This window comes from Petromyzon marinus, chromosome 1, assembly GCF_048934315.1.
Source record: "Petromyzon marinus isolate PM22_M1 ecotype Great Lakes invasive population chromosome 1, UKy_Petmar_22M1.pri1.0, whole genome shotgun sequence".
In the NCBI taxonomy this organism is placed as follows: domain Eukaryota; kingdom Metazoa; phylum Chordata; class Hyperoartia; order Petromyzontiformes; family Petromyzontidae; genus Petromyzon; species Petromyzon marinus.
Genome location: NC_133667.1, coordinates 6,973,782 through 6,998,144, shown reverse-complemented (window position 1 = coordinate 6,998,144; position 24,363 = coordinate 6,973,782). Strand labels below are relative to the sequence as shown.

General features: G+C 40.7%; 1 protein-coding gene across 5 annotated transcripts in view; it reads left to right on the top strand.

Moving 5' to 3' along the window:
- LOC116940453 (uncharacterized) overlaps nt 1-24,363 on the top strand; it is a 393,679-nt gene that overhangs the window by 309,640 nt on the left and 59,676 nt on the right. For all 5 annotated transcript variants that reach the window (XM_076056201.1, XM_076056147.1, XM_076055989.1 and 2 more), the window contains exons 50-53: nt 513-557; nt 14,413-14,451; nt 18,475-18,549; nt 19,540-19,594. In XM_076056201.1, the coding sequence (XP_075912316.1) occupies nt 513-557; nt 14,413-14,451; nt 18,475-18,549; nt 19,540-19,594 (214 nt within the window). The remainder of the gene's footprint in view (nt 1-512; nt 558-14,412; nt 14,452-18,474; nt 18,550-19,539; nt 19,595-24,363) is intronic.

Below are 24,363 nucleotides of genomic sequence, written 5' to 3'. Positions count from 1 at the left end.
AAAATGTTCTTGGTTCTTTCGGTAAAGTGACGTAGAAGGGAAACAATAAAATAATAAAAATATAAAACAATAAAATTCTCACGACGTTTCGACTGCAACACAAGCAATCATCATCAGGTGTGAAAACCACAGCAAGAAAAACAATTCTTGCTGTGTTTGATATTTTTTTTTATTTTATTGTTTCCCTTCTACGTGACTTTACCAAAAGAACCAAGAATATGAATCCCTGCTGTCACGAAAGCTTTAAATCAAAACTTCAAATGTTACTGATTAAAATACATCGACTGAGTTTTTAAATTATGACATGCAATATAAAAAAGAAAACGGCTGTAATATACATGTATCTTACACTCCTAGAGGTAATGCTCCTGTACTGAAAACTGTGAATATATAAGTTTCTAACTTTACCTCTCAATTAGTTGAATGAAATGCATACAAACAACAATTTGACCATTAATACGTTGCAATACATAAATATGCTGTGTTAAGATTGCATTTACTTGTACTTTCAGATGTTGTCAAATCTGTTTGGATTGTGTGCACAAATGCCTCCTGAGGTAAGGCAATGTACCTGCTCATTTCTGAGACCCTCATCATCTCCTCACTCAATTACTGAAATGCTTTCCTCTATGGCCAAATTGTTGACGTGCATTCATAAATAAGAGCAGCTTATTCAATTTCTTGGATCCCCCACTGGCTCCAAATTCAATCCCTGTTCATCTACAAAGTTGCGAACACCATCTTCTTGGTTCTTTCGGTAAAGTCACATTGAATGGAAATAAAATAATAAAAATAAAACATAATAAAAAATAAAATTCTCACGACGTTTCGGCCACAACACAAGTAGCCTTCTTCAGGTGAAGGAACAGAACTGTCAGGACGACAGCGCTTCAATGAATGCTGCAGAGATTTGCAGCATCTTTTAAGCTAGGTGGGAGAGGTAAAGCACCTTGACAAAGGAGTTTACATATCAAACAAGAGAATTTAGCATTGAAATAGCTGTATTAAAGTGTTGGATTAGCAGGGTGTTAAAGTCAGAAATTAGCATGTAACTGGGAGATTAGCATGATGTTAATGTGAGGGATTAGCATGTGACTGGTCACAGAAATAGCTATGTTAAAGTCAAAGTTTACATCTCAACAGAGGCATATAGTATATGGACGCTAAAGGACTGCAACTACCCAACTATCATACAAGAAACCGATGTGAAAAAACTAAGTATAAACTACATCAATATAATAAATGTACTCAATATATTCTTCAATAAGTTGAGCTATAAATATAAAGTAACTGGGTATACACTACACTATATAATGAATACCATATAGTAAACTAATAAAAAACTAAAATATAAACTACATCAATGTTATCAATACACTCTATACTCTCCAATCAGCTGAGCGCTTCAATGAATGCTGCTAAGATTTGCAGCGTCTTTTAGGCTAGGTGGGAGAGGTAAAGCGCCTTGACAAAGGAGTTTACATATCAAACATGATAATTTAGCATTGCAATAGCTGTGTTAAAGTGTTGGATCAGCATGGTGTTAAAGTCAGAAATTATCACGTAACTGGGAGATTAGCATGATGTTAATGTGAGGGATTAGCATGTGACTAATCACGGAAATAGCTATGTTAAAGTCAAAGTTTACATCTCAACAGAGGCATTTAGTAAATGGACGCTAAAGGACTGCAACTACCCAACTATCATACAATAAACCGATGTGAAAAAAACGTATAAACTACATCAATATAATAAATGTACTCAACAACAAGGATCAATGTCACCACTCCGAGCAAAAGCAGCATTAATCCCATAAACAGAGCCAGCCACATAATCCATGTATCTGCTTCCTTGCCAGTCGCTGGCATCGGGTCACGTGGTTCTGCAATCATATTCCATGATGGACACGTGCAAAAGTTCAGTTGACGGCGCCTTGTTAGGTTAACACTCCGGGGTAATACAGGTCTTGAACCGTTTAACCCGCTCTCTGATTTCTGTTTGCTTCATTGTTATACTGTGATTTTTTATTTAAAGCTTTCGTGACTGCAGAGATTCATATTCTTGGTTCTTTCGGTAAAGACACGTAGAAGGGAAACAATAAAATAATAAAAATATAAAACTATTAAATTATCACGACGTTTCGACTACAACACAAGCAATCATCATCAGGTGTGAAAACCACAACCATTCTTCGACCACATCAATTCCATACACCCAGCCATCAGATTTACCATGGAAGTCGAAAAAGATGGCAAGCTACCCTTTTTGGATGTCCTAATTAAAAGGAGACCTGATGGTTCAATGAGCCACTCTGTCTACAGGAAAGCTACCCATACAGATGCTTACTTAAAACCGGATTCCCACCATCCATCCCAGAAGAACTCCCTCATCAAGACTCTATACCATAGAGCCCAATGCATTTCCGACTAGGAACACATTGCCAGTGAACTCAAGCACGTACGCCATGCTCTCAACGCTAATGGTTACTCCGACTACACAATCCGCAAAGCCATCACTCCAGCCATGAAGAAGGATCCTCTTGAGGAGCCATTCAAAACCATCACCTTACCCTACATTGCGGGGGTCACAAATAAGATCTCCAAAATCCTGAATAAACACAAGATCCAGGTCCGATTCAACACAGTCCATAAAATCCGTGATCTGGTTCCGTCTGCAAAAGATGTGGTTCCAGACATACAGTACCCGGGCGTCTACAATCTAAGTTGCCTCTGTGGTAGCAGTTACATTGGAGAAACCAAACGCCATATCTCGGACCGCATCCGTGAACATAAAGCAGACTTGAAACACGGTAGGACGAACACCTCAGCCGTGGCAGATCACTGTTATAATTCAGTGGGCTCACATGACATTGACTTCTCCAAGACGGAGGTTCTCTGCAAGCCATACGGCTACCATGAGAGATTCGTTCATGAGGCCATCCACATATACAAACACAGAGACAATTTCAACCGAGAAGATGGATTCTGGCTTAGTAGCCATTGGAAAGACGTTATAAACCATTTCGGTTCTGTATTGATTGTATTTTATGGTGACTTTCAGACCGCAGTCCATTCGCTGGCACTGCCTCTTAATACCTTTCACACGACGGTCAATGGTATGGTTTATAGCATGTTGTATAATAATAAATAGTATAACAGTGTAATGTTAAACATAATTCATAAGGCAATATATAGTATTTTAATTGTATAGTGGATATACAGCAGTGTGGTATACAGTAGGGTAGGTAGAATAATACAGTGTAATATTACAAGTCTAATATTTTACAGTCTAAAGTATAGGGTAGTGTAAAGTTATGCATTGTATAATTCAAGGGTGGGTTTGTCTATGGTAGTGTATATTATGGTGTATAGTCGTATAATGTAGGAAAAAGTTTAGTTGGAGACATATCAATATAATGCATAATGTTAGAGCTTACATCGAGCTGTGTATACGATATTATACAATGTATATTCTTAGTTTTTTCGGTAAAGTCACGTTGAAGAGAAACAACAAAATAATAAAATATATATAACAATAAAAAATTCTCACGACGTTTCGACCATAACTCAAACGGTCATCTTCAGGTGTGTTGGTTTGCATAAATTTATTTTTAAACGGCGCATTTATTTAATTATAAAAAACGTTGGCGTCACGCGCAGCGATTTGGCAGTTTGCCCAGGACTAGTCCATCTATTTTTTTTTAAAAGAGGAGGGGGGAGACGATTTTTTTTAATAATGTATGCTGTCTGAAAGCCACTGTAAGCGTGAACAATTAAGAACTGAAATGGTTTATCAAATCTTTCCAATGATTGCTAAGATAGAATCCATCTTCTCGGTTGAAATTGTCTCTGTGCTTGTATATGTGGATAGCCTCATGAACGAATCTCTCATGGAAGCCAGATGGCTTACAAAGAACCTCCGTCTTGGAAAATTCAATGGCATGTGAGCCTACTGAATTAGAACAATGATCTGCTACGGCCGAGGTGTTGGTCCTACTGTGTTTAAGGTCTGCTTTATGTTCACGAATGCGGTCCGAGACATGGCGTTTGGTTTCTCCAATGTAACTACTACCACAGAGGCAACTTAGTTTGTAGACACCAGGGTATTGTATGTCCGGAATCACATCTTTTACAGACGGAACCAGATCACGGATTTTATGTAATGTGTTGAAACGGACCTGGATCTTGTGTTTATTCAAGATTTTGGAGATCTTTTTTGTGATCCCAGCAATGTAGGGTAAAGTGATGGTTTTGAAAGGCTCCTCAAGAGGGTTCTTCTTCATGGTTTGAGTGATAGCTTTGCGGATTGTATAGTCGGAGTAACCATTAGCCCTAAGAGCTTGGTGTACGTGCTTGAGTTCACTGCTTATGTGTTCCTGGTCGGATATGCATTGGGCTCTATGATACAGAGTCTTGATGAGAGAATTCTTCTGTGATGGATGGTGGTGGGAATCCGGTTTCAGATAAGCATCCGTATGGGTAGCTTTCCTGTAGACAGAGTGGCTTATTGAACCATCAGGTCTCTTTTTAATTAGGACATCCAAAAAAGGTATCTTGCCATCTATTTCGACTTCCATGGTAAATCTGATGGCTGGGTGTATGGAATTGATGTGGTCGAAGAATTGGTCTAGAGCAGGCCGGCCATGTGGCCAGATGACAAAAGTGTCATCCACGTACCTCTTCCATAAGGTTGGGCGTAGAGTGGCAGTCTGGATGGCGTCAGTCTCAAATTTCTCCATGAAAATGTTAGCTATAACTGGAGAAAGGGGGGAGCCCATTGGGGTGCCCTCAGTTTGTTTGTAGAAAGTTCCATTCCAAGTGAAGTATGTATTGGTTAAACAGTGTCTCACCAGGGGGGGTACCTCAGTGTTTAGTCCTTGATGAACCAAGTCTTCAATGATTGCAATGGTGTCAGGTACAGGAACCTTGGTGAATAAGGAAACTACATCAAAACTGACAAGCAGGTCGTCTGGGGACAGGGAAATACCCTTGATTGTCGATACCAGGTGAGTAGAATTTTGTACCGCAGAGGTGGTCTTTCCAGTGAAAGGACGCAGGATTTCAGACAAAAAACGAGCTAGTTTGTAGGTGGGGGAGCTGATAGTAGAGACTATGGGACGAAGAGGTGTATCAACTTTATGTATTTTTGGTAAGCCGTATAATCTTGGTGGCCTGGCAGCAGAAGGTTTCAACGAAAACTGTTTAGATTGATCAATTAATGCGGTTGAATCAGAAATTATTTTGTTGGTTTGTGTGACGAGGCTGTTGGTGGGATCTCTTTTTATTTTTGTATAACTACCATCGTCGAGTAATTCTTTAATTTTGTTGTTGTATTCTATTTTATCCATGATGACAGTAGCATTGCCTTTGTCAGCTGAGAGGACTACAATATCATTCCTCTTTTTTAATTTATATAATTCAAAACGCTCATCTTTGCTGAGGTTGCTAGCTGGCATCTTAGCGTTTTTGAGGGTTGCAGCGATTTCAGATCTTGCTACGTCTGCAGCGATGTGACCCAGGCCCCTGAGAGCAACGTCTACTTGGGCAATTATATCATTAACTGGTATGTGTTTAGGTGTGACTGCAAAGTTTAGACCTTTAGCTAAAACGGATTTCAGACCATCGGAAATAGAACTGTTACTGTGATTAATTACGACTTTATTAACGTCTAACTTTTTGGTGTGTGGGTCCGGTCTTTTGTTGAAGAGGAGGTTAAATTTGGAAATCAGGTTTTCCTTACATTTGGTCGACATAGTAGCAGCTGAAGAGGCAGTCATATTGTCTACATGTTCCCAATCCGATGTGGACATTATTGCCGTCAATGATAAGTGTGATTTGTAGAGTGTCTTGTCTAACTGATCTAGTTCTGTGCGTATAAGTCTGATTTTTTCTGAGATAAGAGCTAAGCTAGTTTTGAAAAGAATTCGTTTCGCATTAGAAGAAGTTACAGCAGCAGAGGTCAGTGTAAATGCGATTGGTATTACCCCAGAGTCGCGGCATCTCTTCAGGAAGGTGAGAGACTCAATCAGCTGAGCTTTCTTATCCCGGAGTTTGTTGAAGGATCTTAAAGTTATGTGAAAACCCTCCCCGTAGAGGCGATTAAATTTTGATTTAAAGCTTTCGTGACTGCAGTAATTCATATTCTTAGTTTTTTCGGTAAAGTCACGTTGAAGAGAAACAACAAAATAATAAAATATATAAAACAATAAAAAAATTCTCACGACTTTCGACCATAACTCAAACGGTCATCTTCAGGTGTGTTGGTTTGCATAAATTTATTTTTAAACGGCGCATTTATTTAATTATAAAAAACGTTGGCGTCACGCGCAGCGATTTGGCAGTTTGCCCAGGACTAGTCCATCTATTTTTTTTTAAAAGAGGAGGGGGGAGACGAATTTTTTTATAATGTATGCTGTCTGAAAGCCACTGTAAGCGTGAACAATTAAGAACTGAAATGGTTTATAAAATCTTTCCAATGATTGCTAAGATAGAATCCATCTTCTCGGTTGAAATTGTCTCTGTTGACAATGACACTTTTGTCATCTGGCCACATGGCCGGCCTGCTTCTAGACCAATTCTTCGACCACATCAATTCCATACACCCAGCCATCAGATTTACCATGGAAGTCGAAATAGATGGCAAGATACCTTTTTTGGATGTCCTAATTAAAAAGAGACCTGATGGTTCAATGAGCCACTCTGTCTACAGGAAAGCTACCCATACGGATGCTTATCTGAAACCGGATTCCCACCACCATCCATCACAGAAGAATTCTCTCATCAAGACTCTGTATCATAGAGCCCAATGCATATCCGACCAGGAACACATAAGCAGTGAACTCAAGCACGTACACCAAGCTCTTAGGGCTAATGGTTACTCCGACTATACAATCCGCAAAGCTATCACTCAAACCATGAAGAAGAACCCTCTTGAGGAGCCTTTCAAAACCATCACTTTACCCTACATTGCTGGGATCACAAAAAAGATCTCCAAAATCTTGAATAAACACAAGATCCAGGTCCGTTTCAACACATTACATAAAATCCGTGATCTGGTTCCGTCTGTAAAAGATGTGATTCCGGACATACAATACCCTGGTGTCTACAAACTAAGTTGCCTCTGTGGTAGTAGTTACATTGGAGAAACCAAACGCCATGTCTCGGACCGCATTCGTGAACATAAAGCAGACCTTAAACACGGTAGGACCAACACCTCGGCCGTAGCAGATCATTGTTCTAATTCAGTAGGCTCACATGCCATTGACTTTTCCAAGACGGAGGTTCTTTGTAAGCCATCTGGCTTCCATGAGAGATTCGTTCATGAGGCTATCCACATATACAAGCACAGAGACAATTTCAACCGAGAAGATGGATTATATCTTAGCAATCATTGGAAAGATTTGATAAACCATTTCAGTTCTTAATTGTTCACGCTTACAGTGGCTTTCAGACAGCATACATTATAAAAAAAAATCGTCTCCCCCCTCCTCTTTTCAAAAAAAAAATAGATGGACTAGTCCTGGGCAAACTGCCAAATCGCTGCGCGTGACGCCAATGTTTTTTATTTATTAAATAAATGCGCCGTTAAAAAATAAATGTATGCAAACCAACACACCTGAAGATGACCGTTTGAGTTATGGTCGAAACGTCGTGAGATTTTTTTTATTGTTTTATATATATTTTATTATTTTGTTGTTTATCTTCAACGTGACTTTACCGAAAAAACTAAGAATATGAATTACTGCAGTCACGAAAGCTTTAAATCAAAATTATACAATGTAGTTTAGATTGGAAGGTATAACATTACAATGTATAGTAGTCTAGTTTATGGCATGGTTGTAATGCAACACAGGACAGAGCAGCGCATCGTGGCTGTTTCTCCCCCCTCCTCCGTTCCGAGCATGGATGGACTCGTCCGTCTGAACGAGGCTCGTCGCTCTCCATGGTGCTAACGTTGGAAAGAAGAAAAAAAACCGCCACCAATTTTTTCGCCATATGGCATTGTAATGTATAACGACTTATTGTTAGTGCTCAGCTGATTGGAGAGTATATAGAGTTTATTGATAACATTGATGTAGTTTCTATTTTAGTTTTTTATTAGTTTACTATATGGTATTCATTATACCCAGTTACTTTATGTTTATAGCTCAACTTATTGAAGAATATATTGAGTACATTTATTTTATTGATGTAGTTTATACTTAGTTTTTTCACATTGGTTTATTGTATGATAGTTGGGTAGTTGCAGTCCTTTAGCGTCCATATACTAAATGCCTCTGTTGAGATGTAAACTTTGACTTTAACATAGCTATTTCCGTGACCAGTCACATGCTAATCCCTCACATTAACATCATGCTAATCTCCCAGTTACATGCTAATTTCTGACTTTAACACCCTGCTAATCCAACACTTTAATACAGCTATTTCAATCCTAAATTCTCCTGTTTGATATGTAAACTCCTTTGACAAGGCGCTTTACCTCTCTCACCTAGCTTAAAAGACGCTGCGAATCTTAGCAGCAGTCATTGATGCGCTGTCGTCCCAACAGTTCTGTTCCTTCACCTGAAGAAGGCTACTTGTGTTGTGGCCGAAACGTCGTGAGAATTTTTGTTTTTTATTATGTTTTATTTTTATTATTTAATTTCCATTCTACGTGACTTTACCGAAAGAACCAAGAAGATGAATCCCTGCAGTCACGAAAGCTTTAAATCGAAATTGCGAACACCATTTTCAATATTCTCCATGGACTCACCCCTGCGTACATGTTCATTACTCTAACAACTAAGGCCTTATATGAATACCCTAGTTAGTGTTACTCTGTGAGAGGTCGTTCCTTCTCACAGCTGGTAGTCTGGAACTATATCTCTCTGACCGTCCAGCCGACTCATGTGCCACTCTTAAGATGTTTCTGTTCTGCCAATGTCTGGCTGTTTCTTCTTTATGAAGTGTAATTAACTGCACCTTAACTTATATATGTACGAGCAGCAAGCGCCCAGCTTTGCCCTGGGGGAAAATATCTTTCAAAAATATAACATATATGTACACAAATACTAAGCTATTGTGAAAGCCAGGCGTTCCGTTTGTCTGTCCATTTGTCCGTTAACAAAACTATAAGAGGATTGCAGAAGCCCTCAATCAAAAAGTAATAGAAAGTGGGGGGAAAATAGTTGATCTAAAAGGTTTCTGAAAATTGTCGACCCATACTCTTTGGTTCTATTCGGTAAAGTCACGTAGGTAAAAAATAAAACAGCAAAAATCACGACGTTTCGGCCACAACACAAGCGGCCTTCATCAGGTGAAGGGATCAGGCTGTCTCGAGGACAGCGCTGGAGTGAAGCACAGCCACGCGCAGACCGCGACCTTTAAGCTGTGTGCGAGGAAACAAGGCGCCTTGACAAATGAATTAGCATAAACATTAGCATTTGATTGGCCGACTTAGCATTAAATCTAGAATTATCGACCCCCCCCTCGAAAAATATTTATACCCCCCCCCAGCCAATTTTATATTATAGCCATTTATACCTACATACCCTACATATAATGGCGTCAGTAGTATCTTGTGACTCTATAGTAGTACCGACGGACTCTAAAGTAGTATTTACTGACTCTAGAGTAACTACTGATTATAGTATTATCTACTGACTGTAGTATTATCTACTGACTGTAATAGTATCTACTGACAGTAGTAGTATCTACTGACTCTACAGTAGTATATACTAACTATATAGTATATACTGACTCTATACTAGTATCTACTGACTGTAGTAGTATCTGCTGAATGTAGTAGTATCTACTGACAGTAGTATTATCCTACAGTAGTGTCTACTGACGCTATAGTAGTATCTACTGACTCTATAGTAGTATCTACCCACTCTATAGTAGTGTAGTGACATAGCGCTGACTGATGGACAGCAGCTGCAACTGCAGGTGGGCACTTAGCGCACACGATGCTACGTGGGTGCGCCGGCAGGGCGGAGGAACTGGGGCAAGGGTCATGGTAGACCTCGTGTGGAAGCCCCTGGAACCCTCTGGAGGGTTCGAGAAGGGAGGCACGGCTAGGGTGAAGCCAAGCCGCGCTTAGGGGAATATAAGCAGCGGAGAGCGAGAGCTCCGGGCTGCAAGTTCTGGGATTGGATTCGTCTCATTGTCGCTGTCGTCGCCGTTGCCGCCTTTGCCACTGCCACCTTTGCCCGATCATTGCACAGCCGGACAGTAGTTGGCTGTCCCGGTCTAGGCCGTTGGTGCAACGTGGACAGGGTCGTGTCTGGGACGGGTCGCACAGGAGCGGGGTCGTGTGTGAGAGAGAGAGGGGGCCCGAGTAGTGGCGTGAGCATGGCAACAACAATAAAAGAGGAGGACGGTGCCTCCTGCGACCACCTCATCTTCGACTGGTGCCGCACGCCACCCGCATCCACAAATGACACTACATTTGGTGTCAGGAGTAGGGAATAAAGAAACCCACCAGTAGTGTCATTGGGACAAGGACGGCGATCTGGGCACCCGATTAAGAAGCCCATGACTGCTAGGCAGCGGAGGAGCCGCCGCGGATTGGAGGGACATCTGCTGCTCAAAATTGCGGGGTGAGCAGCTACGCTACCGTCGAGGAGAGAGTGACTGGGCGTCGATGGTGGGAGCGATTATGCAAGGAGGCGGAAGCGGCTATCTGTCGACCGCCGGCACATGCCGACATGAGGCGCGGACCCCAGGGGACGGCGCAGAGTATAGCGGGGAAAATGTCGCGGGAGCAGCCGTTGGAGTGGGAGCAGAGGGCTCTGGACAGGGGACCACGCACATGTTGGGCGCCATTTTGTCATCAGAGGACCTCCCGTGGCCGAGGGGCTCCATATTTAGGTGAGAGCGGGAGTGAGCAGAGGAGGTGCGGCGAGTGAGGGAGTTGCAAGAGGCTGCTCCTGATCTGGCGTGGGAGGCTTGCACAAGATTTCTCCAGAGGGAGCGGATGGAGGACAAGACGCCCTACGCCTGCCGGGCAGCGTTGCTGGTGCTGGGATGCGAGGCATTCCCACTGGTGGCTGAGGGGGCGCTCAATCTTCGTGTGGCAGTGAGGCTGGCTGGTGAGGAGATTGAGCGTTGCCCTGCCCTCCGCCATTGGCACAGAGATTTCTTCCTCGATGGTGGCCAGAACCATCCAGGTCTATGAGCGTACGCAGCGGGCAAGGTGGGAGGCCACAGCGTGGAATCTACAACAGATATTGGCGGCAGTGGAGAGCAGGGGGGCTCGAGAGTCAACACCCGGAGGAGTCACCCGTGCTCGTTTGGCCGCCGGCACAGTCAACTCAAGCCCCATTGGACCGGGTCTCTGGGGCCTACCGAGACCGCCAAGTGTGAGGCCTTAGGAACTTGGCCAGGCGGTTTACACCCTTTGAGCTGAGGACTCCATCTTCATTGTCTCTTAGTAGTACCTACTTACTCTTTAGTAGTATCTACTGAGTCTACAGTAGTATTTACTGACTGTAGTAGTATCTACCGACTCTACAGTAGTATCTACCGACTCTACAGTAGTATCTACCGACTTTACAGTCGTAACTACCGACTCTATAGTAGTATCTACTAACTCTATAGTAGTAACTGCACACGATTGGGTGGGGGGGGTAGAAGAGGACATCACACTGTTCAGGATTTACCTCAGTGTGTACTTGTGCAGCAGTAAGTATGCTTGATTTTTTTTATCTTACGGCTTTTTAATGCAAAGGAGAAGCTCCCTCACGTCTCCGCTGAGCGAGCTCGTGTGCGTTGCTAGGGGCAACCGTGAGTCAGCGTTTCCGCCCATGCGCAGATGCGTGCTTTGGCGCCGCAATCAGAGTAATAATATAATAAATAGTTATAAAAGTGTGATTTTATTAGTATACATTAATTTTCACTGGAGTCGAAAAACAAATAGTGCTTTTTTGTCCGGGGGCTTAGTGTGTTGTATCCGTGTACTTTGTTGAAACGTAAACCCAACAGTTTGTCAGTTGAAAGCGTTGCAAGGTGTGCGCAGACAGGCAGATAGACAGAGACAGACAGACAAAAAAATACTGTTATAGGTAAGATTTCCTTTCAGTGGCTAATCTGAAGCATCTGTCCCGCTATTTTGTACACTGTTTACAAACAGTTGTGTGAGTATATATGCTATATTAATTTGAATGAAGCACTGGTGTAAGTTGGTTAATATGCTGTGCTATGATCCCAGTCACCTGAATTTTATTTCCAACCATTTTTAACATCAGGCAAGGAGAGATACATGAACTAGTCTCGGGCTACCCCTTCATTAACCTGCACTGATATGTATAGTGAAGTATATTCAAACAACCCCCATGGCAATGGGAGGCCTACATCAAGAAATGGATTGGCGAAGATTTCCATTCTTTTGTAAATTATCGTAAAATACAATGTCGTAAGGGCGTGTACTTGCTATGGCCATTGTTCATATCTTTGCAAACACAACAGATAATCAGACAATATGCTTCTGTCATATATCGGTCTCTCCACTTTCAAAAATATAAGTATTTTTTACACAACCATGGCTTTCTGGAAGTCCAGAATTTCAGCAGCATTAGTTCAAGATTACCTGTGTTTAAGGATAATGACACTACTCTGGGCATAGCAATACATTTATATTTAGTGAAACTTCCCATCCATGATATATGCCAGACTATGCTTGCGCATGAGTGGGTTAAGTACAACATCGTTATTGTGGGATTGTCAGAGACCTGATTATCCGGACACGGCACACAGTCTGTAGCTATATGCTGCTCCACTTCGTAGGTACAACCCAAACAGAAGTTTTCACCCTGATGATATCAGATAAAGTGAGTAACTTGCGTGTGAATTGGACACATGTATTCTGGTCTACTACATACCTGACTGCTTCATAAAGGTGGTCATATATCAGTCTCCGTGGCCTATGCACCTACCGATGTGGTGGACTCGTCTGATAAAACACATTATATGCCACAATAGACTGCATGGCATTCTCAACACTGCCACATATTGAACTAGTCGTCTTTGAGGATATGAAATTCGTAAGTGGCACCGTGAGTGCTCGTTTTGAAAACACTGGGTCTGCATGGGTCCAGCACAGCCCATAAAAATACTGATATGATATTCTCCTAGATGTTTGCAGTGGTTAAGATCTCTCAATACTCGGATACTTGTTTCAGAGGAAGAACATATATAGATGGACCTGGATATCCAATTACCACAAAAGGAACTGTATCTAGTCCTCTGCTGCACTAGGTCAATTGTCCAGTCCAGTCCTACTGAGTGTACCGTGGTGCCGAGGCCCCTGCCAACAGCAACCACCATGTGGTGGCATCTGACTTTCATCTTGACATTCAATCAAATGGATTATTGGTCAGATCAAAGTGCTATAACATAAAGGCATAGTTAGCTGGATAATGCACCATCACTGTATATGCCCTCTTACAAGCTAGCACACAAACAAATGACCTGGACACAGCCTGGCCATACGTGATGCCATCATCGCCACAGTAGATGCCACAATTTTATCAGGAAAACCACCATAGTACTGCAGCAATATTACTGAAGCCGGCATTCAACAGCAACAATCTTCTAACATAATTTGCGGCCATCAAGTATTTAACGGATAGCAAAGGCCCGGTTTAACTATACTAGGGGTGACCGAATACCAACAGGAGCATTGACAATGGTAAATCACCCACCAGCCACTGCTTGCCAAAACCTCGATAGATTCTCATTCAATACCACACTGAATGAGTATTTCACCTGACTGCCCTACATTGCAAGAGGTCAAGGCAACCATCAATCGACTAAGCAAAGGAAAAGCTGATGGCCTGGACACCATCCTGTCAGAGCTTCTGTAGTGTGCTATCGATCCAGTTAACATCACCTTGTATCATCTGTTCAACCTCATCTGGACAATTCCTGGCTGACGGACAAGATGGGGTGATTGTCTCTTTTTGTAAGGAAAATGTTCAGCAGCCGACTGTAGAAGCTTTCAGTCGGTATTATCTTTGGCAACAGTGGCATTGCCTTGTCCACACAATGGTGATGTAAGTTTACTCACGTAGCTCCTCCAGTACCTTATTCTCTGTTCTGGTGATGTTGATGATGGCCACTCGTTTGGCATGCTAAAATATGAGTCATATCTTGTTTGATTCTATTTCTACTTTTCATCATAATCAGGCATTATCTCCATATATTTATATATTGGGACCATTTTCACACACAAACCTTAAAAAACCTACAAGTGGAAAGTCTTGTATATCTATCTGATTAAGAACACATTTGAATTTGCATCATTCACGTAATAAATTGAAATCTGTGATGCATGCAATATTTTTACTGAATATCGGAAAATATTATCTTGAATTGCTAATGCTTTGCACAAATGTTATTCAATTGTAATATTAACATTGTAATTGTATTCCAGATGTTAAGGACTTTAACAATGCAGTCTAATATGATACAGGTAAGTCTGATATCCTCAGGAGCAACCTACGGCTTTCATTAGTACAGAATTTGTTTTCCTTTGGCAGCACCAAAAGACACAAGGTGTGATACATGTTTTGGTTTAGAACATCTAAGCTTAGCTGAGTGCTCTATTTTAGCGGGGTGAATTCAAAAACATGTGTGCTCTGACATATTCTGAATCACATCCATCATGTACAGAGTAGATCTTGACAATTCCTCAGTCATCAAGAATGAAAAATTAATAAAATCTGGTGGTACTCACATTTATGTTAAGGCATGGGTTGGCAGATCAGGGGCCCGAGTACCCAAAATACTTGTAATTGTAGTATAATCCGAAATTGTGTAAAAAAAAGTTAAATGATAATTAAGGCCCTATGCGAGATAGCAATGCTCAGTTACCTTGGCGTGGTTGCTTGGAATAAAGTCACTCCCATTCCACCCAGTCAAGCAGCTACAAAAGAGCTTCACTTTTTTATTCCTCTACCCATATTGCAGACCCGGTCTACCAAACAGTATGGTCTCATTAATAGTGTTCCTTAACCAAAAAAAGTTAAACCACTTTTCTTTCTGCTTCTTCCCTCACACTGCTCCACTTTGGAATTCCTTTCCTTTGCTTTTTTCCCAAGTTTGTATAATAATCTTGCTCAATTCAAGAAACATTTAAATCATATCTATAACACCTTCAGTGTTGCTGTTTGTTGCTGGCAGCTCGCCCCGTAACAAACACTTATCCACAACCACACACAACAGCAACCTCTCAAACACAATGCACAACAATAAGCACCCAAAAGACCATCATACACAACAGCTGGGCAGTGGTGGCGCATTCCTTTAATCCAGCACTGGAGACGAGGGTTGGTAGATCACACAAATTATGAAAAATAAAAATAGGGTTTACCCTTTCTGGCAAAAAAACAGGTGTTAAGATGTTCAAACGGAAAATGGAAACATTTTGAAAGGAATCATTTCTGCATTAATCACACGTACTTGTGGTGAAGATGCAAACAAAACATGCTCTGATAATATATATGCATCGTCTTTGAAACTGATTGGCCTACACCAGACAGCCTGTTTTAGAGCGAAAAGTACAAAGACAATGCACCCCGAGTGATAAATGCTCTGATTGTGCATTGTTAATGTAAAGACCAGAGGGTGGGGGGGGGGTTAATGTATCGTATAAATGGCAAAGGATATAAATTACCGGTTGGGTTATTCACATGGCAATCAACATACATAATGTGCATGCACAACGCGAATGTTCGATGCACATACATTGTCCATGCACACTATTCATGCACATTCTGCCGTTTTGGGGTGCAAAAAAATCGTAATACCTGTTATTTGTTGCTCACAGTTAATCACAATCGAACGTATATGCATGTAGTTAAATAGTGTATTACTTGATAATATGATTCCAGGCATTACTACGCCTGTAGCTATCAGAACGATTAGAAATTTTCTTATTCCTCCAAATTTTTGTAGATTCTCTAATTAGTTTTAGCAAGTAGTAACTATTTTTTCACAAAACCTCAACATTATAATCAACATAAATTGAGTGTCCTTGTTGGCATGCATGTTCTGCCACTGCCGACAGTTGTGTTTGGGAGTATTTAATATTCCTTTGGTGTTCTTTTAGTCTCATGCTGATCATTCGTCCCATCTGACCAACATTTTTTTTCATATCAGCAATTAATAGCTTCGGTAATACATCTTTAGTACCAGATATTCGTTTTTGTATTTTACATTCTGTGCCAAATCTAACCTCAGATGTTTTGTTTTTTTCCAAAAATCTAGCTAGTTTATCAATTACTCCCACAATGTACTGTATTTTTATAGTTTTAATTGCTTGATCAAGTTCAACGATCATGCTATTTTATTTGGTTTTGGCATTCAGTGCCCTTTTGATTTGTGCATCCATTTAACCGTTCAATTGTAGTGCTTTAACATGTTTAATCTCACTGTTAGGTGTCTTTTGTTCCTAGTACTGTAACACTTTATGGAGATCTACTCTCAGATATTTCCAGTCACTGACACTGTAGTGTCTCACCGAGTTATATTCAGAAATGTCCAGTCTGACACTGTAACACTGTACTGGGAACTATGGTCACTGACATTAACACTGTACCAATAACTACAGTCATTGCCACTGTTACACTTTACTCAGTTAAACTGTCACTGACGAAATTACTCTACTGATGAATGCTAGACTAAACACTATCACAAAATAAAGACTAGACTAAAAAAATATCAATAAGTAATTTCTAGGCTAAAACACTGTATTACTAAGTAAACATTAGTCTAGGCACCAGGTAATATCAATCTTAATGGTAGCAACTGCGTTGTTTACTCAACATCGCGACAAATTCACGCGTAAAATAACTTGGGTATACTTCAATGAAATGTATGACATTTTGTTTCAGTGAATTGGATAATTATGAGAAGATTGGATGACCTTACCCCTATATCTTATTCAATTAAGGGTCACGAAGTATTCTTGGGATGGGACACTTTTACCAGCTCAATTCTTGCACAGAATACCAGATGATCTATTATCAATCTACAATTCATGTTGTGATCACCATTACAAGTATTAGTGAACATTGTTTAAACGCACAGGTTGAATGTGCCAAAGATCACTGCAAAAACCAATGAATAAAACTTTGCCTATTTTACCTCTGCTTAGTGCTGCAGGCAACAACATCTGTACTGTACATATAGTTTGCATTAAGTATAGTAGTATTTTGAGATCTTAATTGTTAAAATATGTTTCATGCACAAATATTTGCTTCTTAGTTCATAACAAGCAATACCTGATAGATCATAGCAGTCCGTATTAACCAGGAATGACATCTCACCCTCCCATGGCGGACAAAATATCCGCCATCTATAAAGAAAATTGGCCGTGTACATGTAGCTTAATTAAAGGTAAAACAATTGAACACTTCAAAACCAAACTCTTGGGTTTTTACACCAAAGCCAGCCTCCTAGATATTCCGGAAGAAAATATATTGAACCCTATCTATGGAAACACTTTGCCAGCATAAAAAGTGCGCCTTTGTACTGTTCACCTTTTGGCATTCTCTGGTCTCGAACTGACAAGACAAGGTGATAAAGAAGGCTGTATCTGGTGTAGGCCAATCAGTTTCAAACACAATGCTAAAATTATTGTAGCATTTTTTTGCATATTTTATTACAATTATGTGTGGTTAATGCGGACTTAATGCCATGTAATTGGTATTTATTTGGAGTTTGAACATCTTAACACCTATTTCATTGCCAGAAAGGGTAACACCTATTCCTGGAGTTTACATTGCAACCTTTAGAAAAAAAGCCTGCCAATTTGTGAAATGGAGTGCAGAAAAACATTGAACTTTTCTTAAAGTCTACCCAAGTTATTTTACTTGTGAATGGGTTGGGAGTAAAGCACAAAAAAAGGTTTTAGCTATTAATTTTGACATGGATACTGCCTGTGGGTAGTACTATCACCTCCAAGAGTGTAATCAACTGGTAATCCTGCATGGTAGATCTTCTTACCAACTCGTGCTGACAAGCATGTAGGCCTTCATCAAGCAGTGGATTGAAAAATGGCCGTATCTTATTGTATTCATATTTGTGGTCAAATACGTGATATTATTGTTATGCTGTTGAGTTTTTTTAAATCTCAGGCTACAATTGCACTATCAACTTCACACTTTCTATTGCATCTCAGGACCACATTCATCCTTGTAGAAAAAAATGCCTTTCATGTAATCTTAGTAAATGGTGAAAAGAACCTTCTCATTGTCCAGTGTGTAATACTGTAATCAGTGAGTATAGACCCACCGAATTCTCCAGAAAAGCTAGTATACCTCTCACCAAAAACCTGTGAGATTTCCATATCTTTGCAATGCCACAGAGCAGACTGAGTTTTACCTCTGTTTTAATGAAAACATGAAAAAATAGATGAAAAAGGAACTTGAAAAAATAGAAGGCTGATCATGTGTGTCACAGTATATTTAAAGAAAATGTCTCATTCTTACAGGGTAATGCCCAGTTAAATCCACCTGCTGATCCGAGGCCTCAAAACGATGACAGCATTGACCTAGGCCCTCTACCAGTAAGTATTTGTGTATATTGTTTTAAGATGGCGCACTGTGGGGAAGTCCAAAATAATCCATAATATATTTCTATAAGCTCTGCCCTACCTGTTAGACAATATTCTGTCAGGGATGGAGGTTGAAATATTTCAATGTTTTTCATAACTTTTTTTTTAAAACAAATACATGGAATATGTGAATCAGCACAATCGTTTGAAAAATCTTGCATGAAATGAATAGTTTTAATTAACTGTTTTTTTTTTACATAGAATTGTAATTGGGCCCTTTACTGCAGATCAGTTGCCACAGTTACATAGTCAATGAGGTGTTTGAATAGTTTTACATAATACCTGCTTACAGTGCTCAATTATTGCAATAGATAGTGCCTGCATGCCTTTATCATTATAAAATAATGGTTCAGCAGCCAAGTAATTACGAGAAAGAAAAACCCCATGTTTAGTGTTCCTAATCTTTTGGTCTTCTGGTAAAGTCACGTAGATAGGTTCAAAGAAAATAACAAAAAACTACGACGTTTGGATCACAACACAAGCGGTCATCTTCAGGAAAAGGAGTTAGCCTCTGAAGGCAAAATGTTTATAAATGTTTGGGGATGGGCGTGGCCAAAGTGTATCGGCGGCAACCATGGTTCTGGGCGGTGCACTACTGCCAATGTAGCAACAATGATAATTTCACATCGCTGCTAATGTAGCAGCTATGTTAATGTGAGAGATTATCATGTAAATGTAAGATCGCAGAGCTGCCGCAACGTCGGCGTGCGAGGTGGCTGTGTTAGTATGAGAGATTTAACCTGTAATGTAAAATCAGAGAGCTGAAAACAACTAACATTGGAACGTAGGATGGAAACATCACAGCCAGTTATGACTTAAACTGGTTAATTCACTTTGATTAGACTGCACAACTGTGAAAGAGCGCTTCATAGCTCATCAGATTCCTCCAGTCTAAATAAGGATTCTTATTTACAAGCCTAACTCATCTCTGTGTGGTTGCAGCCTGGCTGGGAAGAAAATGTGCATACTGATGGGCGCACCTACTATACTAATCACAGTGAGTACTTGCTTGTATATATTAAAAGTAATTTTGTGTATGAAATAATAATATGAATTCTCTAAAAAATACAATAATTCTTATTTATATTCTTTGGGTCTTTCGGTAAAGTCACGTAGATAGAAAAAAATAATAACAATAAAATAATACAAATAATAAAATTGTCAAATTCCCAAAATGCCTATGCTAATGCCAATATAACCAGTAACTAAAGACATGGTCAACAGCGTCAGATTGAGATGTTGTCCAAAAGTGTAATAGTGAGTACAGGTTCTCCTTATTCACATTGCTATTAATATTGAATATGTTTTGAAGTAGAATGGTTTTATCCAATCTGGTGTGGTTACGAATGAATAAACACGACAGTGAATCTTCATCTATGAAGACTAACATATAGGAAGTTTACCTTGTGGGTGCCTGGTTGCAGGTTTGTTGTTTAACACTGCATTATTTGGTTTTGGAGCATGGTGGGGCTAACACTGTTTCACAAGAGGCACACACTGGTGTTGTTAAAGTTGGAAACTATTGGATAAGAGTAACTAACTATTGTGATGTGCAGGTAATAACCTGCTGATTTAATGACACAAGTTATAATGAGTGTCATCATAAATTCTTAGATGGTTAATGATTTCTCCATTAATGGATGTTTGTTGATTGATGGTCACGATGTCAGTCCCACACGGGAGGTCAGAAACCTTGGTGTTCAGTTTGACCAGTCATCCTTTGAGACACGTATATCTAAGGTGGTTAAAGTCCTTTTCCACCTAATAAATATTGCCAGAATGCATCACTTCCTGTCACCTGCTGACTTGGAGAGACTGGTCCATATTTTTTAGTTATCCCGACTGGAGAACTGCAACGCCTTACTGGTTTGGATACTGAGCAAAGTACTGGGCAGACTCCAGCTTGTTCAGAATGAGCTGCTAGAGTGCTTACACGTATGCACATTACACCAGTCCTCTAATCTCTTCATTGACTACCGGTCAAATTCAGAGTGGATTTTAAGATACTGCTAGTAACCTATAAGGCTTTCAAAGGGCTCACCCCACATTACTTGCAGGAACGAATACATGTATATATTCCATCAATATCCTTAAGATCTTCTGATCTCAAATTGCTCAGCACTCCCAGGTCTAGGTTGCGTTCTTTTGGTGGTCGGGCTTTTGTTAGTGTGGCACCCAAGCTATGGAATGCCTTGCCACTTGAAATCAGGAAATCAGAGCTGGTAGATATATTTATGCCTGCATGAAAACCCATCTCTTTAAACTGGCCTTCCCACTTTAGTTTGGTGGATTGCCCTGGTTCTGTTTTAGTTTCCTGCGTTCCATGCATTGCGAATTGGGATACTAGGATGGAATGCACATTATACATTTTTATTATTATTTGGTTACACTGGAATCCCATTGGAGCCTTGCCCCATATCCTTTCTCTTTTGTTTTATTTACCCCTCCCTGTCTGCCCCGCCCCCCAATCATCACACCCTGCACCACCCCCCCTTCTTTATAAGCCCCCCTCCCCAATTTTGAGTTTATCCTGCACCTGCCCACCCCTGGGATCAGAATATCCAAACAATCTTTCAGAGAACTCCCCCTTCCTTAAAGAGGGTAACTGAACGGATGAGCGCAAACCACCTCCCACCCCCAACCATGAGAATAGATTAACTCGTAATTATAAAACTCAACATTATATTAAAAGCAACAAGTACTAACCTACCTAAGCAGGCAAAAGGCAGAAATTGGCTTCCTCCAAGAAGCCCACCTTTCTAAACGTCAATAAAAGGCAATGGGTGGGCCAGGTATACCATACGGCATATACTACCAAGTAGCAGAGGTGTAATGATCTTAGTAAATAAAAAAAATACTTCTCCCTACTCTTTGGGTCTTTCGGTAAAGTCACATAGATAGAAAAATAATAAAATAATGTGCCGTTTTTTTATTATTTTTATATCTACCCGACTTTACCGAAAGACCAAAAGAGTCTGAATTCCTGCGGTCACAAAGATTTAAGTCAAGATTTACCTTATCCCTTTCTTCACAGAAAATCCATCTGCAAGAAAAGTACGTGCTTGTTTTGAGCAGATTACAGGGCAAAGAGGTCGCACTCCTGAACATATACTACCCACCTCTCATTAACTCGAGACTGTTCTCATGCATTGCATCACTAATAGAGAAAATAACTGGTGAGATAATCGTAGGCGGAGACTGGAAACTGATATTAGACCCTACCCTAGACAACATCACATTCCACTAGGACAGACCTCTTCACACTCCAAAGGAATCTTCTCTAAGAAACCATCTCCCAACATCAGCTAGTGGACCCATGGAGGACCCCGGTCCCTACAAATCGAGACTATATTCATATCTCGAAAGCACACAGGACAGTGTCTAAAATATTATTAGTTTTAAAATCCCTCCACCCACTAACCTATATTTTATAAAGGGCCTTTCGTATCGAAATCTTAAGGTGCTGTTCATAAAAAATAAAAACTACACTAACAAGTATAGATAAAATCTAAGCGAAATGAAAAGCTTCCGATGAAAAATTACTACACTCAAAATGTCAATAAAATGAAGAAACAAAACTATTATTAAATTGAATAATAATTACACAGTAATCCAATTAGACTTACAACTTTTTGACCATACCCGGGTGCTCGCTGTTGTATATGTGGGTTATAAAAATGTTTGATAAAAATATGTTAATTTGTGAAATTATGCATATACATTATGCTAATTCGAGAGATAATCGTATTAATTTATGCGAGTGGGTGTGGTTATGTTAATGACAGCCTTTATGATAATCAGGCCCCGCCTCGTTGACGAGGGTCGGTTATCAATCGGGATAATACAATTAATCGTATGCAGTTATGCTAGTGTGATGCGAGTATGCCAGAGTCAACTCGGCTTCGTTGTTTAACTTCGTATTATCAATCAGTATAATACAATTATTCTTGCTTTAACATTTACTGAGTATGAATTAGAGTGTTTATGTAAGGTCACCAAGTTCATATCTCAATGCAGAACCAGTTCTTATGCATAGATTTCAGGAAAGAATCACACAGTCACTTCTGCATTGATCAATTTTATTTCCTAACTAAACTTTAACTTTAGAAGATGCAACTGTCAGTCTTGGAATTTCAGCACAGTATCAACACAGTATCCTCAACGACTGGGTTGTATCACTTTGACAACAGCACCTGTGGTTAATTCCGCCGCGTAACGCGAGCTCAGTTGGTGAGAGAGAAACGTTAAAACATCTAAACAAAACAAAAAAACCTTGATACTCTATTATGAAAGATTATACTGGAATTTGCACACACAGTACCGCGTTCATTCATAGATCCATAAGCAACCCTTATCACGTTGTTAGCACATTGGGTCACGGAACAGTTGAGTATTCTGTAGAGTACACGAGTACGTGCGGCGATCAGTAGCGAAAGGTACTTAAAGATTATATGATTTCTGAAATGGCTTAGAGTGAGGGTGTGCGGTGGGGTGCGCTCTCTCCCCTGATATCCTTATCTTGGGCCAACGTTTAATTAATTGTGGACCAGATCGCCTGATAAGGAAGCCGGTTGGATACGCTATTCCCCCACGTGAGCATAGCTCCGTGGCGAAGGTGTCAAGGATTAATTCGTATTGATGGATCGGTTGGTAATTTATGCGATTAGAAGTACAGCCCAAAACAAAATATTAAGGAGGAAAATTATGAATGTACTTATAAACGACGAGGTGTTCACTCGGTCTGCCGTGATGCCTTCACAGCCACTGATGGTTTACGGACTTGAGTATTGGCTTTTTGGTTAAGGACCCGTGTATGTTTGAGTGATATGAATTGTGTTAAGTCGTCAGTGTTCGGAATTGATTCTTTATGTCAAGCAGACGCCTGATTTGCCGTGTAGTGGGGCAGTGTGCGTCATACTTATTAGTTGATTCTCTTCTCACAGTAGTTAGTTAGGTTCGGCCCACACTTGTTGACGTAGGTTGAGCAGTTGACACGTTGTTGTAGTTGTGATGGCCCGTCGGTAGATGGCGCACACAGCTCCCTCGTAGCGTGCGCGGTGGTGCCGTCGGCTTGGCGGCTGGCCCACGTTCTGCTCTTAGCGGGCACGGTTGTATGATCGGTAGATGGCGCTCGTCTGCTGGTCGCTGGCACGGCTGTGTTGCTGAGTGTTGACCACCGGTTGCGCTATCGGGCGCTGGCGATACACGTTCGTTGCGATGCTACTTTTGATGGTGCGACTCGCACCGCGTAGCCCCGTCGCTAAACAGCGAGTCTCGCCATTCTGGCAGGCGGTAGAGACTTCTTCTGCGTCGGTGGTGGTTGATCTTCTGCAGGGATGAGTTGAGCTGGTAAGCTGGTCTTGTCCGCTTGCTGATGAGTTTTTTTTTCAATGCTGTAGTGTCCTATTTTATGCCAAAATCCCTCCTCTTGGCTCCTCCCCACAAGGCGGAGCTTCTTTTGATTTAGCTGTGTGGCGTGGTCTGGAGTGTGTGTCCGTATGTGCGTCCGTATGTGTGTCCGTCCATATGTGTGTCCGTGTGCGCGTCATTTACGGCATGGTTCTGTTGCCCTCCTCTTTCCATAAACCATAAAAAAACAGATGTTAAAAATCGTCTCAAAGGCGTCTCTCTGTCTGTCTTACACAATCTGGAGGGAGGGGTGAGATTCCCTCCTGTATGACCTTTCCCGACGCCCAAAGGTTGGTTAAGGTTTTAAAGTTAACATTTTATTCCATCATAGTTCATTCCATCATAGTCTTACAGTTA